We start from the raw sequence: 15,653 nt of genomic DNA on the forward strand, positions 1-15,653 counted from the left end.
TCCTAGCCCTTACTGTAGGCCTTACTCCTGCAGACTCCTACCGCTCATTAGATCTTTAAAGCTGAGTTTGCTCTATCCACCACTTGTTTGCAGATGCAGGTTCTCTGAACTGCTAGCTCTTTGAGGTAGTAACTACATGTGTACATTATAATTCTAGTATATCTAGTTCAATGAATGTCTTATCCTGATGGGAGCTTTTGGGTAAAATGGCAATATGTAATTTAAGTGCAATACAATGATTTTAAGCCAAACGTCCCCAGGGTGCGTGAGGCCCACAGTCATGCAACCTACATCCCACTTTATGTTTTCTGCTAGCTAAGTATCACAAAAAAATCTTAAGACAGTAAATAGATGATACTCAAGAACTTGTATGAAATCTAGGCCATGAAAATTTGGGCTTAAGCATATTACAAAAATACTGCACCAAATCTTAGAGATATATCTGTGCTTCACTCCAGGTCTATTGTCTATGAAAACATTTAACTATGCACGTAAAGCACAGAAGTAATGTAAGTGGAGTCAATGGGACAGTTCACATATTTGAACAAAACCATATGCTTCAGTCATTGTATGGAGCAGAGCCTTAAACTGCAGACCCTTCTATTACTAAGTTTATCTCCGTGCAATTATTTTATCCCCATTCATTTATTTCTGCATATTTAGGGCAAGGGTTTTAATTGTATGCAGAAATTAAGTACTCTTGGACAAAAGATCCTACATTATTTCATGGTGCAGACAGGCTCATTCAGCTAACAATTGTAAGGCAACCAAAGTTTTATGTTTGGAGTACCACACGCAGGGCAAAACCACTCAACTCTGATTCATCCTATTCGTCGCAAGAGAGTTTCTCAAAAAACCGCAACCATCCCCCCTCCTTAGCAATCATTTTTGAAGCCTCCTCACAGTTCTCCTTCCTGTACATGCCACTACTAACTCTTGCAGGAATGGTTTGCTTGTGGTTTCACAGGTAAAGCCTAATGGTCAGATCACAGGTATTATTTCCTTTTAGAGCACTGATCACATGACATTTAATTTTCAGTGGACAATAAACCTGTGATGTCAGGGATGCTGCTTTTAAGCACCACCACACACAAGAGGACAGTTCAGCCTATTAAAATGAACCTCACCACATTGTTCTACCAAAGCTGTGCACTACACCAAAACTGCAGATGCTTATCCCCTCCCCCAGTATATATATTTAGGGTTTTCTTTGAAAAAATGCCTTTTTTGTACAGTAATTTAGGAAGAACTGAAAGCAGAACCACTGATTAGCAAACTTTTGCAGAAAATTAGATGTATCCAAAAGGAGGAGAAAGAGGAACCATGTGGCTCTCTATATCTGCACAATTTTTCCTCACTTCTCCATTTCACATTTCAGATTTAATTTTGTTTTTCTTTCTAGTGAAGGACAAGGTTTCCCCTTTGCTATTGGTGATCTTTCAGGTAAAAGTAATTCTGTAACTGTAATCTTACATGACTGTATATTAAAATAATTACAATAATTAAATAACTGTAATAATTCTCTTATGTATTATCCTGTTCATAAAAATGTCAGTGACCAACAATTTTACAAGCAATGTTTTTTTACATGTTCTACATCTTTTCCTAAACAACCTAACTACTGAAGAGGTTATTAGACTTTCCCAAGAGTCCCTGTAGAGTTCTGAGCAGAAATAGGATTACGATGCCACTTAATGTGTTAGTACCTTCTCACATGGGATTTCGTCATGATCTAGGACATCAGTCTCTAACATGTTATAATTTGTTAATTTGGACGGTGAACAGTGAGATGCACATGGTAAACTGTGGGAGAATAATGTTAAAGCACTTGTCTGCAGATTATACCTCAACCAAGCAGCAGTTTATGTTTAAAGATAATTACATAAAGTATGATCATTTTGCTACTAGCATTTAAGTTGCATCAATAAATAAGATACAGGTGAAGTGGTAGAAGTGAAAGTGGTTATTTTGTTTATAAGTAAAATATGGATAATGTTATTTACATAGTCTTTATGTGCCTATACAATTCTAACCATTTATACATAGGAAAGGCACTGTGTTGCCCAAAACAAGAAGTTAGATTACTTATCACCCATAAGTATACTTTGCTGCAAGTCTCTTCATGTTCTCGTTCTCCAGTTGTGACACCGTATGGGGATAGGAAGGAGAAACTCCTCAAGCGTGCAAGGGCTTAGGCACCACAGCCACACCGTGTCATTGCAGTAGAGGGAGGACTGGCCAAGTGTAGTATGAATTGCTGGTCTTCCACAGCAGTTAATTAAGAAAATGACTACAGGATATCCTGAAAAAAAGATTCTCTGTAGCTCTTATTTATAATGAGGTTACAAGGAAGATAGTCTCTTCATTCCCTCCCTTGCAGTCCTAGTTCATAATCTGAAGTGGAACAAAATACCTGTATTTCTAACAATGAATGTCTTGGGCTTTGTTGCTCCACTAGTCTGGACCTCCATTAGTAGCGTGCAACACCTACTGCAAGTGCAGTTACAAACCTGCATTTAAATTGTGTAGCTATGTATATATACACCCACTATCAGAAAAAAGCAAAGTCTGAGATTGATAGCCAATGGCTTGAACCTATAGCTTTTCTCCTCCCTGAACTACAGCCAGGGAGAGAGTGAATGACTCATTACAAGCATTCTTCCCAGAGAGAGAGTAGAGGGTGTGAATAAACATGATTTCCAAACCAAATCCCACTGTTGTTTTATTAGCCCAGCCCAGCACCACCACAGCAGAGCGTGGTTGAAGAGGGCTTTCAGAGCAGACGGATTACTGTTGACCACCTTTTGTGAACAGGCCACCTTTTTCAAGAGGCACCTGGCACCAGAAGAGAAGAGTTGACTGCAACCTTTATCCTGCACTCTCCAGCTTTATTGCCCCCAGCATTTGAAAAATTTTGTAATTGAAAATCCACACTCTGACACCTCCTGGTCAAGTACTTTCCTTATTTTCCAGTGTTGAAATCTTTTAATCTGCCACCTTGCCACTTCAGTATTAGGTGGCAGTCAAAATTCTGACTGTAGAAAAACCAGTGAAAAGCTTTGGCATTTGAGGTGCCACACCAGAGTCACTCAGTGATTTTGAATGAATTCGACAGCACGCGACGTGCACTTATGGTGATATAATTAGAGCAGACAGGCTTCTAAATTTTTGTAACCTTTTCAGTCATTTCAGCTGAAGGAATTCCATTGTTTAACATATCCAAATTAGAAATAAAGAACATTTGCACCCCTGCAGTAATATTACCTGTTCCCAGTAATACTAACTAGTCAGTTGGACAACCCAACTTCAGTTAGCAGCACAGGTCTTAGAACTGCTTCAGCGTATTTTATTCTGTCCACAGAATATACGCCAACCCCCTCCATATACAGTGGCAGAGGTAGCAGCTATTCTGAACAGCGGCAGTAGTTCTGTTGTACCATAAAAGCCTGGGTTAAAGACTTCATCCTAAAGCCATGCCATTACCCTTCGCTAAGCTTTATACTGCAGTGGCCACGCTAGAAAGAGCAGCCAAGCTAGACTGTGCAAAAAGTGTCGGAACTAGGCATCCTCAGCCCGGAGGTCCTATGACTAGAAAGCAGGCATGCATTAAGATGCAGAAGTCTGTACAGTAATGTTCCTCCTCATGAAAACAACCGCAAATTCTAGTGTTGCATACTTTGGATTATCCCCCCCCTTCTCCCTCCTTCAGCTGTCATTCTACAACTTTGAAAATCTCTGATGATTAAGTCACTAGAGCATAAATACGTACTCTTTTAAAAATGTTGGTAGCATGGATTGTGTCCTCTTCAGTCTACCAAAATGCTAAAATCAGTAAAATTTTAAGCACAGAAAAGGTCAAATCTGTCACTATTAAATCACGTAACTACCAGCACAATAATCTTTCAAAATATCTTTAACTATTCTTTACATAGGTATATGAATTCCAACATTTATCCCATTGCTTTTCCAAGTAAACTTTCGTTCATTCCAAAAATCCATTTTTTTTTTTCCTGACAGATCGAGGCAGTCAGCCAGCACACGTATTATTTCCTTTACCACCTCCCTAAAGGAATAAAGGTTACCAAGTTGCACTGCAACAGCTCCTTGACAGACGAGTTTATTGAAACAATTTTTAAAAGCAGGTATTTCTGAATGTACTCCATCAATCCCAACATCATAAAAACAATTGTTCAGTGTCCAAATGAAGTGTGCAAGTTACAAATTGTACATTTTTAATACTCATTTATACCACATGACATGAGCATAAAATACAATTTCTTGTTACTCGGTATGCCAATTTATTGCTACAGTTCCCCGAAAAAGTAGGGCACACGTGGAAATAGCTCTTGATCCAAGGCTATTACAGCTGTTCCCATGCCTCAGACCCCAAGATCAAGTCACTAGCATTCTGATATAAATCACCAGATTTTAAAGTGTTTTCTTTTTATTTTACATTCAAATTAAATGCTTTGCAAGACTATTCTTAGATGGTATTTAGTGGGAAGCGTAACATCTGAATATTTACTCAACAAATACTTTGAACAATAGGATATCAAATTTTCTTCACCTTCATTTTGCTTGACAGCTTTAGCCATACTGATCAGAAGAAAGAGGTTCCCATGTATGAAGTTATAAAAAAAAAAAAAAAACAAAACCCCAACAAACCAACCAACCAACCAACCAACCAACCAAACAAAACAAAACCCCCACAAATGGTGAATGTAACCAACTTACACAAGTAACGAGGGTCCAGGGTTCATGGATAAACTATTACTCCTACAGCATGAAAGGTGTCTGGGGCTTAGGAAGTGCTGTCATGTATACTTGCACAATAATCACAATTTCTTATTGTATGCCTGTATTAGAAACAATAATTAAGCACAGTTTTCCATTTTCCTTTCTGCTTTGCTTCTAAGAACAGTCTTAAGAGCTCCATGTTCCGAATGCAAGTAATTTTTTAGCTATTCCAATTTAAGTGCAGCACAGCTGCTTTTTAAAGGTCAGAATCGATCTGAAAGTCTCTCTCCTCTTTAGTTCAAATGACTTTCACTTGAGTGTTTTGCCAGCCCTTTTGACCAATAATATGATCATTTTATTGTCAAAATAAGTATTTTTTTTTTTTTTTGCAAATTAAAAGCTTATTCCAACAGTACAAGATCTCTATATCCAGTGTGAAAGCAACATGGTTGTATAAATATATGCATACATTGTATTACACATAATATCTTATACACATTCCAGTTAACCATGGAACAATTAACAGGAGTATATAATTACTAATCATGGGTACAAAGTAGTTTTGTAAACAAGATTCTGAGAAACTTTAAGGAAAATGTGATTTCTGGAAAGATGACAATCTTGGGATTCCATTTTTGTTTTCAAAGTCGTCTTTTTTATTTTTTTAAAGGATGCTGTATATAAGAATGCACTTTGTATTAAAACAAAGATCAATACTTTACAGTTTAAGAAACTTTACATATGTACATAAATTACACATCAGGAATGATTTTAAAGCTCAAAATGAGTTGCCAGAAAAGTCTATTTTCCTTCTATTAAAATCTTTAACTCTTTTACATTGTGATCATTTGCAACTGTCACAGCATGGTCCAGTGCTCGGATACTTGCTAGAAGCTTTATGATCTGCTTTATGTGCTCCCTAAAAAGAGAGGAAGGAGAAGAAGTCAATACAGGAATGGAACCACCAGGTACAAGTATTAATATTTCAACAGAAGACCACATTATGATTCCATATAGCAAATCAGTTTCAGATAACTTCATAATCGTCTCCTCCATTTGCTTATTCTGATAAAGTAAGTTGGTTATCAACTTTGTACTGAAATTGAAAAGATTATTTTGGGAGTAGGAATTAATCATACAATGTGGTTTAATATAGCTGCAGTATAATCTCACGAAAAAGTCTTGGATTACATAGGGTACTGTGCAATGAGTCACGGCTCACTTGGTAACTGATGTTTAAGCCAAAAAAAAAAAAATCATCAAGGCAGCAAGTATGCTTTAATGCATGCTTTAAAAAGGTATGAAGCTTGCCACCAATGAACTGCATTAGAATTCAGGTCAATCTAGAAAGATTAGAGCAAACAAACTGCTAGGAGGAATATACTCCTTTGGCTGTCAAGAACAATTTTGGTATCTTGCTAGGAGGATGGATGTGAAATTTAGACCAGCTTCACAAAATAATACTAGAAGTTCAAAATTAATCTTAAAAATGAACCTAGCTCATCTGCAAAAAAGCATCCAACATTTAGAAAACAAGCACCAACAGACGCATGGAAAGATACACTTCCCTCTGGGCAGAAATGAATGCATTTTGTTTCAAACAACTGTACTACTTTTCATATAGAAAGACAGGACATTCTTCAGTTATAAGTAGCAGCATTTTGGCTGCACACTTATTTTATCTGCTCAATGGACACACTGGCAACAGATTTGTTAAATGCCAGGAAAAAGCAGGAGGACAGGAGATAGAAATCAAATTAGAACTCACTATGAAAAAAGAATTAATTGGATATTTCTCTTCCAATAAAAAGTTTACAAAGGTTATTATGTCAGCAGGTGAAGAAAGTTCTTTCAAATTTACAAACAGGCTACTAAAATAGAGAAAGTTTAATCTCTACCAGATTCTCTCTCGACTCCATTTCAATTCCAGTATCATGCTAGGCTAGGCATTTTGGTTTTAGAAAGGAAGGAGTAACAGATTATTTTCAATATGAATCATGGGAAATTTAAACCGGTATGTGACACCACTATTATACTTTGGACACAAAGTTCTAAGGCCAGATAAAAAGCTGTTTGAGCACAACCCAGTGTGGCACAAAGCTTGGTGTTCTCTGAAAAGAACAGGATTTATATGCTACAGCCAAAAGTGACTCTAAAGGCAGAAAAGTGTCCAATAACCAACATAGTAACTGGAAAAAAAAATTATACCCGAAAAAAATTACAAACCTCTTCACCAAGATTTTTCTGCCAAGGTTTAAGGGAAGTTTCTGTATCTGTTTCAGTGCTATGCATAAGAACAAAAGGGAGAAGGATCTAATCCCCTGGAGAGCTTCAATAATTGAAGAGTAATGGCTCAAGGAACTTCAGCTATCAAGAATGACTAACGCAGGTAGCAAGGGGGTTCATCTTTCCAAGTTTCAGGTTTGCTGGAACAACAAAACTATTGACCTCAAAACCCCTCCTTCTCATGCAACAGCATAGGAATACACAATCCTCCAGTCTTGTTATACTCCTGCATATCAGTGCAACAATTATTTTTTTTTTCAAGTGTATCACTGCTTAAAACTATACACCCACAGCATTTCAGGTTACTTGGCCAGCACGAACATTTATGCATCTAATCCAAACTTTTAATTATGCTGGTTACCACATACAAGTAAAATGACTCTTCGATCTAGGTGAAAACAGGTTCATCTAGTTGGTTGTGTAAATAAGTCAGAACTTTTGTACTGTACACAAAATCAGTTTGTAATTTAGAAGCCGTTATGCAGCAATCGGCAACAGGCTCACGAGGTGGAACAGTCCAAACCCAGTAGCTACAAAATCTGCCAGAATCAGTGACATTAAGCAGTACTGCAAAATATATTATGTTTTACACATTTCCAGCAGTTCCTGTTTTCAGACACCTTAAAAATCTCTCCATCTACCATGCTGTAACATTTTTAAAGTTTGGATTCAAGGAAGTTTCAAAAGACATGCGGTAGTATGGAGGTATTTACTTGCGTTTGCATGCATCAGCAAAATAACACAAGGCACAAGAATTTCAACTGCATTAATTCTAAGTTACCTTGCATTTCTTTTCTCTACATCGGAGCAACCAATGCTGTTCCTATAAATTGTATCAGCCAGATGAACAAGGTATCTACAGAAGTTTTCTAGCTGAGAAATAGTCTTGTCTCCTTTCAAATTAGCAAACCACTGTTTAGGAAAGCAAGCAATTACCTAGACATAACAGGAAAGAGAAAGTTAAAAACAACATAGCTTTTAAATTTTTGTTATCTACCATGTTTTATGACTTCTGCCATGTAAGATTGCAGTGACAAGGCCCAAATGAGTGAAACAGTGAGAAACGTAAAGAAAAAAATAACCCAGAATTCAAGCAGTAAAACATTGAAACCTAAACTACAGCTAAACTACGTACAGTTATGAGCCAGAGAGGGCTTCTTCTCTAGTATGTGTAGCGGTTTGCTTGGCAAGGTTTTGTTAGCGGCAGGGGGCTACAGGGGTGGCTTCAGTGAGTAGATGCCAGAAGCTTCCCCCATGTCTGATGGAGCCAATGCCAGCTGGCTCCAAGATGGACCTACCCCTGGCTAAGGCCAAGCCCATCAGTGCCAGTGGTGGCACCTCTGGGATGGCATATTAAGGGGAAAAAAAATAAAATCTGTGCCAGCAGAGAAAGGAGTGAGATTACGTGAGAGCAACAACTCTGCAGACACCCAGGTCAGTGAAGAAAAGCAGGAAGGGAGGAGGTGCTTCAGGCGCTGGAGCAGATTCCCCGGCAGCCCGTGGTGAAGACCATGGTGAGGCAGGCTGTCCCCTCAGACCATGGAGGTCAACAGTGGAGCAGATCTCCACCTGCAGCCCATGAAGGACCCCGTGCCAGAGCAGGTGGATGCCCAAAGGAGACTGTGACCTGTGGGAAACCCACGCTGAAGCAGGTTTGCTGGCAGGACTTGTGACCCCATGGGGGACCCACACTGGAGCAGTTGGCTCCTGAAAGACCACACCCTGTGGAAGGGACCCACGCTGGAGCAGCGTGTGAAGGACTGCAGCCTGTGGGAAGGACTCACGCTGGAGAAGTTCATGGAGAACTGTCTCCCGTGCAAGGGACCCCGTGCTGGAGCAGGGGAAGAGCATAAGAAGGAAGGAGCAGCAGAAACAATGTGTGAACAACTGACTGTAACCCCCATTCCCAATCCTCCTGCACCACTTGGGGCAGAAGGTAGAGAAACCGAGAATTAAGTTAAGCCTGGGAAGAGGGGAGGGGTGGGGGGGAAGGTGGTTTTTTTCCCCCAATTTGAACGGTAATAAATTAAAACTAATTTTCCCCAAGTCTAGTCTGTTTTGCCAGTGATGGTAATTGCTCAGTGATCTCCCTGTCCTTCTCTTGACCCATGAGCCTTTTGTTATGTTTTCTCTCCCCTGTCTGGTTGAGGAGGTGAGTGACAGAGCGGCTTTGGTGGGCCCCTGGCACTCGGCCAGGGTCAAACAACCACAATATGTATTAAATAAAATAAAATAAATAGCTATTTTTCACCGACATTACAACTTTGAGATATCAAAGCCAAATTTCATAGATAACCTGAAGTTTTAACTAGATTATTCCCTTCAGTTGAAATCTGTGGATTACAAGTGATTTTAAATATTTTTGATTTTACTTACACTTTGAGCTTTTTTAATGCTGTCCTCTCCATACTCAGAGTTTTGAAAAGCCATAAGAATGTATCTGTTTAGCAGACCATCTATCGACAGTTCCTGGAGAGTTTTGTTTGAAAGGATTCCATACCACTGGAGAAAGTTTCCTAGTAACTGAAAATACAACACAGGGAAAATAAGCATTTTAAAACACACCAAAACTAGGAAGTTGATTAAACACTCTACAGCCTCTTCAAATGCAACAGCATGGCCAAGGTAAGCAGTGGAAATACGCCTTGTGAGTTTCAAAACTATTCAGAATCCATGAAGTATCCGCCTAGAGTGTTACAAATACTCATACAACAACCACAACCACCTCATCTCTGCTCATGTTTTGCAAAAGAAATCAGAAAATAAAGAAATTTTTAAGCCATCTTGTTCTCAAAATTTGATGTCAATGTGAAGCAAAGTGAAGCCTAGCATATGCCATACGGGGACAAATTCACAGCCCCCTTGTCAATAAAACCCCCAGCTATGCTGTCAGTATACCCTTATTTCCACGGCACAGTGACTCAAGAGACACAGAAAGTGTCAGGGGCATGCTGGCTAAGCCAACTGTACAGCTGTTGCTCCCCACTGGCATATGGCCTGTGAAGAACTGCTGCCAGCCTCGTACAAATGAACACAGCCAGTTTATTGTTAAGGCAGATCATCAGGAAACAGTAAATGAGCACTTGCCTCCCAGCTTCTATTTCTGCTTGTCTGTGATGCTATAACTGACTTGCTAGTGCAAGAAACCTTTATTTTTAAAGTTTCCCTAAAATAAGACAGCTGTAATAGAATGCAATACTTCTAAACTGCTCAGGCTCAGATACTGCCAGAAACAGGCAATTTCACCCTTTTAAGAGACACAAGCCCTAAGTGATCTGTTTCACTTTTAACAACAGAATTTTAAAAAATTAGCTTTGTGCGTTTTTTGCTCTAAACAGCATATAAAAAGTTGACTTTTTTCCCCCTTTTGGCATGGAATTCCATGCCAAATATTTTAAGTAAATTAAGTGATTGCAAGCCTATTCGGAATACAGCCCCCCTCACTGCTGCAATTTAAATAGAAAATTCTGGATAACAGTTCTGTTTGCATGATCACGGAGATTGCAGTTCAATCAACACTTTCCTGTTTAGCTGGGAATTAGTTTCTTCACAGCCCTTTACTATGACCACAGCAGTCATAGCTTCTCTGCAAACTCTGCATCGCACATTCCACACAGACTTTTTCTTTCACACTCTTTATCGTCTCAATTAAACCCAGATTACAAATGCTCTTAATTTACAAGTAGCAGCAAGAATTCCAAACAAGGCCAAGCTATTTTCATGAAGGTTCTCACACTACATATTAAAAAAAACCTGTAAAACCCAAGCTCTTTCATTCCCACATAAGTGAAATAAAAGCAGCATATTTCATTCTGACAAATACAACAACATTAAAAAATCCTGGGTTGAGTATGCTAACTAAACCCACAACATACATGTTAAAATGACGGCGCTTTCACTTGGCAATCTTTCGAGGAAGGCACAGTGCATTATCAAACACTAGGAATACTAATACAAATTCTTTCAAATAAAGTTAATGCAATTTCCATCTACCACTTTCCACAAATTTGAAGAGGATTTTATTGCTACACTGTTTAGACCAAAGATTTACCGGATGGATTTACTGACTTACCTTAACAGAGGACCAAAACTGACGTTGGAAAAACAAATATGGACCAGAGTTCTTGTTTTCTAAGATGCTGGAAAGTAAGAGATTTCTTTAATGAGCAACCAAGACCACCTCTGTCTGGAGTTTGCTGGCTTTCTCCTTCCCACACACAGTTCATTTCTATAAATATTCCCTTCCATCCTGCTTGTTTTGCTAAATCCTCACAGCGCGAAAACAGAAAGATCTCCTGTATGCAGACAGTGAACCATACTGGGAAAAAAACCCTGTTAACTACAGACAGAAGACACCGACTTGCTAATAAAGTTCTAACACCATAGTTGAAAGCAAACTTACTTTTTTGGATATAAGGGCATGAATACATCATCATCTAGTGTTCTCCTCATTCTTAGCAACAATGCCTTTAAAAGCATCTGAAACAGATAAATTCTTTTTTAAAGTGTCCAGAGCACTGCTTAGCAGTTAATCATTCAGAAACTGATTTTCAAAGCAACAAAGAACATTTGTGACCCTAACAGTGAAAGGCATACAGACTTAAGCACAGAGCTGAAATTTGATGCTGTCAATAAAAAAAAAATGAAGGCAATGGAATTACTTTATGGTTAAGCTTGGCTACACGATTAGCTTCTGTGACATCAGGGCTTTTGTCATTTTTAATCTTTTGCTAACTTCCCCATATGTGGGCACTTTGGCCTATCTCCCATTATTCTAAAGGCAATGCTATGGCACCTGAACTCATGACATTGGTTCTCATAGAAGGCAAGTAAAACAATCCAATTTCAAGGCAATGCATTTGAAAAGGTTACAAAGATCTGAAAAAAGACAAGCCTGACTATTTGTAGCTGACCCTTTAAAGTGAAACTGCAGACCAACAAGTCCTAGTACATTTGGTATCTCTTATCTCTAGCATCTATTTTGGGAGACTTCACTGAGTTCTTCCTAATTTATCACCATACTTGACTCTCCATAACCAGGCTGCAGAGCATCAAATAATTGCAAAATTCTATTTCTTGCTTCTCACTAAGTATGCTGTATTCTCCAATATAGTGTATTCAAAATATATCCAAATTCCTTAACTTATGCAAGGTATTTAAGAAAAAACAACTTACTTGTGTATTTTTGTTTTCTGCATTCACCACTGAAGGATATCCATCTACTAGTTTCTGTACAATTGCTACCATTCTAGATGTTTGTGTTGTAGAAAAAGGATCCCATATATTTTCAGAAATCACTGTAAGAGATTAGAGAATTACTCCATTTTGCAAATACTCAAATACAGGTATGAAGACAGTCAAGTAATAATTTACGAAACAGTAAAATCTGAAAGTGCAAACAAGCATCGGCTTCCACACCTCCCCCTTTTCCCCCATTTTCTTTCTAAGACTATACCTGTTAATTTAGGAAGAACAACTCTCTCTACAATGGTAGGCAACAGTGAAATATCAGCATCATCTTTCACCTGCTCCTGTTCTTCACAGCCATAAAATAGCAATGACTCAAACCACAACATAGTCTCAAAATCTCGACACTTGCCCTAGTAAAAAAATTGATCAGATATCTGAAGTCAACACATTAAAAGAAAAAAAATATCATATATGCAAGTATGATATGCTCACAAAACAGAACAAAACTACTTTAAAACACTCTACCAAGTATGCTAAGCAGGCAACAATTGAGCACAGCAACAACTCAAAAATCCAGTCCTTTTTGTGTATGTGTCAGGTACTCATCTGCACTAGAAATAATAGTAAGAAAACCCCACCCCAAGATATAGTGCCTCAAGATCAAACAGTATCTTAATCTGACGCAAGGATGGGAAAATTACTTCACCTGCTTTGGCACCCCTACTTCTGAAGCAGTGGTACTACCACCTTCAGAAACGTAAGCAAGCCCGACTCCCGAGAAGCGAAGAACATGTTCTGCCTCTTTGCCTGGGCACTACTAATCATGCCATCACAGGCCAGATTAGCGTATACAGACAACCCAACCAACCCACAACCTGAGAGAGGATGGGAAGGCAAGGCCAATTTTCCGTAAATCAGCCAAATGAACCAATTAACTCTACAACCACACAATCACTAGAAATTGATTGAGAAATGAAAGAGAAAATGGTAGAAGTAAGACTTTTTTGGCAGCTGTTGTCCTACAGATTTTAACTTCTAATTACACCCAAATGAAATAAAGGCCCAGAGATTAGGGTAAAAGTGAGGAGCATAGATCATTTGTACTGCATTACAAAATTACGCCTTCTGGATTAAAAACCTCTTTTTATGAATGCCTTGTGATTTTTCTAACTTTACAAAATGCTTAACAGGACCAGTAACACAGTAGTGAAAACAATTAGATTTGAGACTTCTGTAACATGTCTCCAACTAATTTGAGCTTTGTTTTGCCAGCCTGGGAACTCACATAGAAATAGCATGGGGTAAGAATGTACAAAACCAGTTTTAAATTCAGTGAGGACACCTTTTATAGATTTTTTCCCTCATTTATTCAAATTAAATACTCTGAATGCTCTCCGAAGAAAACTCATGCTTCCTTCCTCTGCAATCACAGCAGAAGTGACAGAAGATCCCCTTCTACAAATATTCTCTTAGTAGTTAAGAAAAAAACACTTCTGAAAAAAGGATAGATTAACACATCTGCAGATGGTGCTGTAGATGAGCTAAGTTTTGACAGGGAAGATGACTTATTAGCCTAGTTTCCAAAAAAACCCAACCCAACCAAAAACCACCAAGCTTATACACTTGCACTCATTCTGTGCCTTGACCCACTCCCCAGAAGCCAACATGGCAGAAAAATTAAATTCCTACCAGTACAGTGAAAATAAGCACCAGACTGCAGCAGAAATACTTTCAAGAGCTCTTAATGGTTGGAAGACTCAAAAGTTACCTAAACAGTTTATCCTGATGGCTACTCCTGTCATCACACATATGCAGGCTGGAAAATGAACATGTGCCAGGGATACTGGGCTGCAACAATGCTGTCCTGCTCTTTCCACATCCCCTAATTCATAACTGGACAATGAGTACTATGAGAAAGACCTGGAAGTTGCCAGCCAGGGTTCTGCAGGGTATGAAGGTGTAGGTAAGATAAAAAGCTTCTTAGTTCCACTTCTGAAGAAACTACATCTCTCAAATCACAATTTTCTCTTAAGCATTTCAAAACCTAAACGTAGTAAGAAACTGTTTGGCTTTTTGGTTTATACCACTCACTGAAAAGGTACCAGCATGTGCAGAATTGAACTCTGGCCTGCTGGAAACACACACAATAGTCAAGAAACTCCCCAGAAAAGCTTCACCCCAAAAGAGGTGCCCATTTTAAATTTCATGCCTAGAACACGCATTTACAAGAAGCATACAAAAGTGCAATTTACATTGCTCTGCAGAAGCGTGAAAGAACAACTATACAGAAGAAGACATAGAAGTTGCTTACAGAGGATCTTACCTCCAAAGGAGTCCAGATAAGCAGCTGAAGCCTGATTAAAGGGTTAAACAGCTTTGGTAAACAGAGGCCAATATAAGCATCCTTATAGGAAGCAAAGTACTTTGACCGCCAAGCTTCAAACTGTGACTTAATACAATCAATTGAGTAAAAGCTTTCCAAAACGTCTTCAAAAACTTTGCTGGATTCTTTCAATATACGATCTGGTGCAGGAGAAAAAGAGTAGCAAGTTAATCACCTATTCCCTGTAATAACTCTTTCAAGATGGACTTTGATGCTCACTGGCATTAACTCCTATAAACAAAACCAAAAAACCATCACCTTTAAAAGGTCTGTTACTTCTGCCTCAAATATACAAAGCAATAAGAACATGAGCATGAGTACTCTCCAATATACTCTTTTATGATAGGTCTTCCTTTAAATGTTCCATACAATGATACTCAGTTACCAGACACTGGACCGGTGATATATTGGGCTGTATTCGGTGCAGAACTAACTTCAAAGCTGGCCTTGCCCTGCATGGGAGTCTGGAACAGCTGATTTCCAGGTCTCTTCAAACCCAAATAATCCCACAATTTTGCTAATCCAAGTGAAGTACAGAAGGGCAACAGATAAGCCAACTGAATCAGGACTTCAAACAGAGCAGGTCCTGGCAGACACCATGCTAAACTGCTGAACATAACACAGCTGTTAGCACTGGGCAACGATTAAGATCCCTTAGCACCTTCCTTATATTTTTTTTGTATTTACGGTACCAGTATTCTATGCAGTCTAAAACTATGTATTATTTACCCTTTTGTCTTTTCTAATTCTCGGGGTTAGTTTCACTTTAATCAGTCTTCTTTGCTGCAGCCAGATTCTTACATGTTCAGTTACAGTAACCTGTATACAACTAGTACACACAGCAAGTAGAGATAGGGCTGAGGGAACATGAGATTGTCATATAAACACACTTTTCACACTGGGATCAAGAAGAGAAGCTACAAATAAGAGTTAGTAGGTCCAGAGCGCAGCCCTCTCTTTCAGATAGCTCACTGCTGATTCTGGACTAACATGAGAGCTACAAATGATTAAAAAAGCCCTTTAGAAATACGATGCTTACTCAGAAACTCATGAAAAT

At 38.7% G+C, this 15,653-nt stretch overlaps 1 protein-coding gene across 2 annotated transcripts in view; it reads right to left on the reverse strand.

Moving 5' to 3' along the window:
• Window positions 1-4,101: 4,101 nt before the first annotated feature.
• PAXBP1 (PAX3 and PAX7 binding protein 1) overlaps window positions 4,102-15,653 on the reverse strand; it is a 29,270-nt gene continuing 17,718 nt past the window's right edge. For both annotated transcript variants that reach the window (XM_080374710.1, XM_080374709.1), the window contains exons 11-18: window positions 14,537-14,736; window positions 12,479-12,623; window positions 12,199-12,320; window positions 11,426-11,502; window positions 11,096-11,162; window positions 9,400-9,546; window positions 7,805-7,959; window positions 4,102-5,656 (exon numbers count right to left, since the gene is read on the reverse strand). In XM_080374710.1, coding sequence (XP_080230836.1) covers window positions 5,539-5,656; window positions 7,805-7,959; window positions 9,400-9,546; window positions 11,096-11,162; window positions 11,426-11,502; window positions 12,199-12,320; window positions 12,479-12,623; window positions 14,537-14,736 — 1,031 coding nt within the window. In that variant the 3' untranslated portion in view covers window positions 4,102-5,538. The remainder of the gene's footprint in view (window positions 5,657-7,804; window positions 7,960-9,399; window positions 9,547-11,095; window positions 11,163-11,425; window positions 11,503-12,198; window positions 12,321-12,478; window positions 12,624-14,536; window positions 14,737-15,653) is intronic.

Source organism: Falco punctatus (genome assembly GCF_963210335.1).
Source record: "Falco punctatus genome assembly, chromosome: 2".
NCBI classification, from domain to species: Eukaryota; Metazoa; Chordata; class Aves; order Falconiformes; family Falconidae; genus Falco; species Falco punctatus.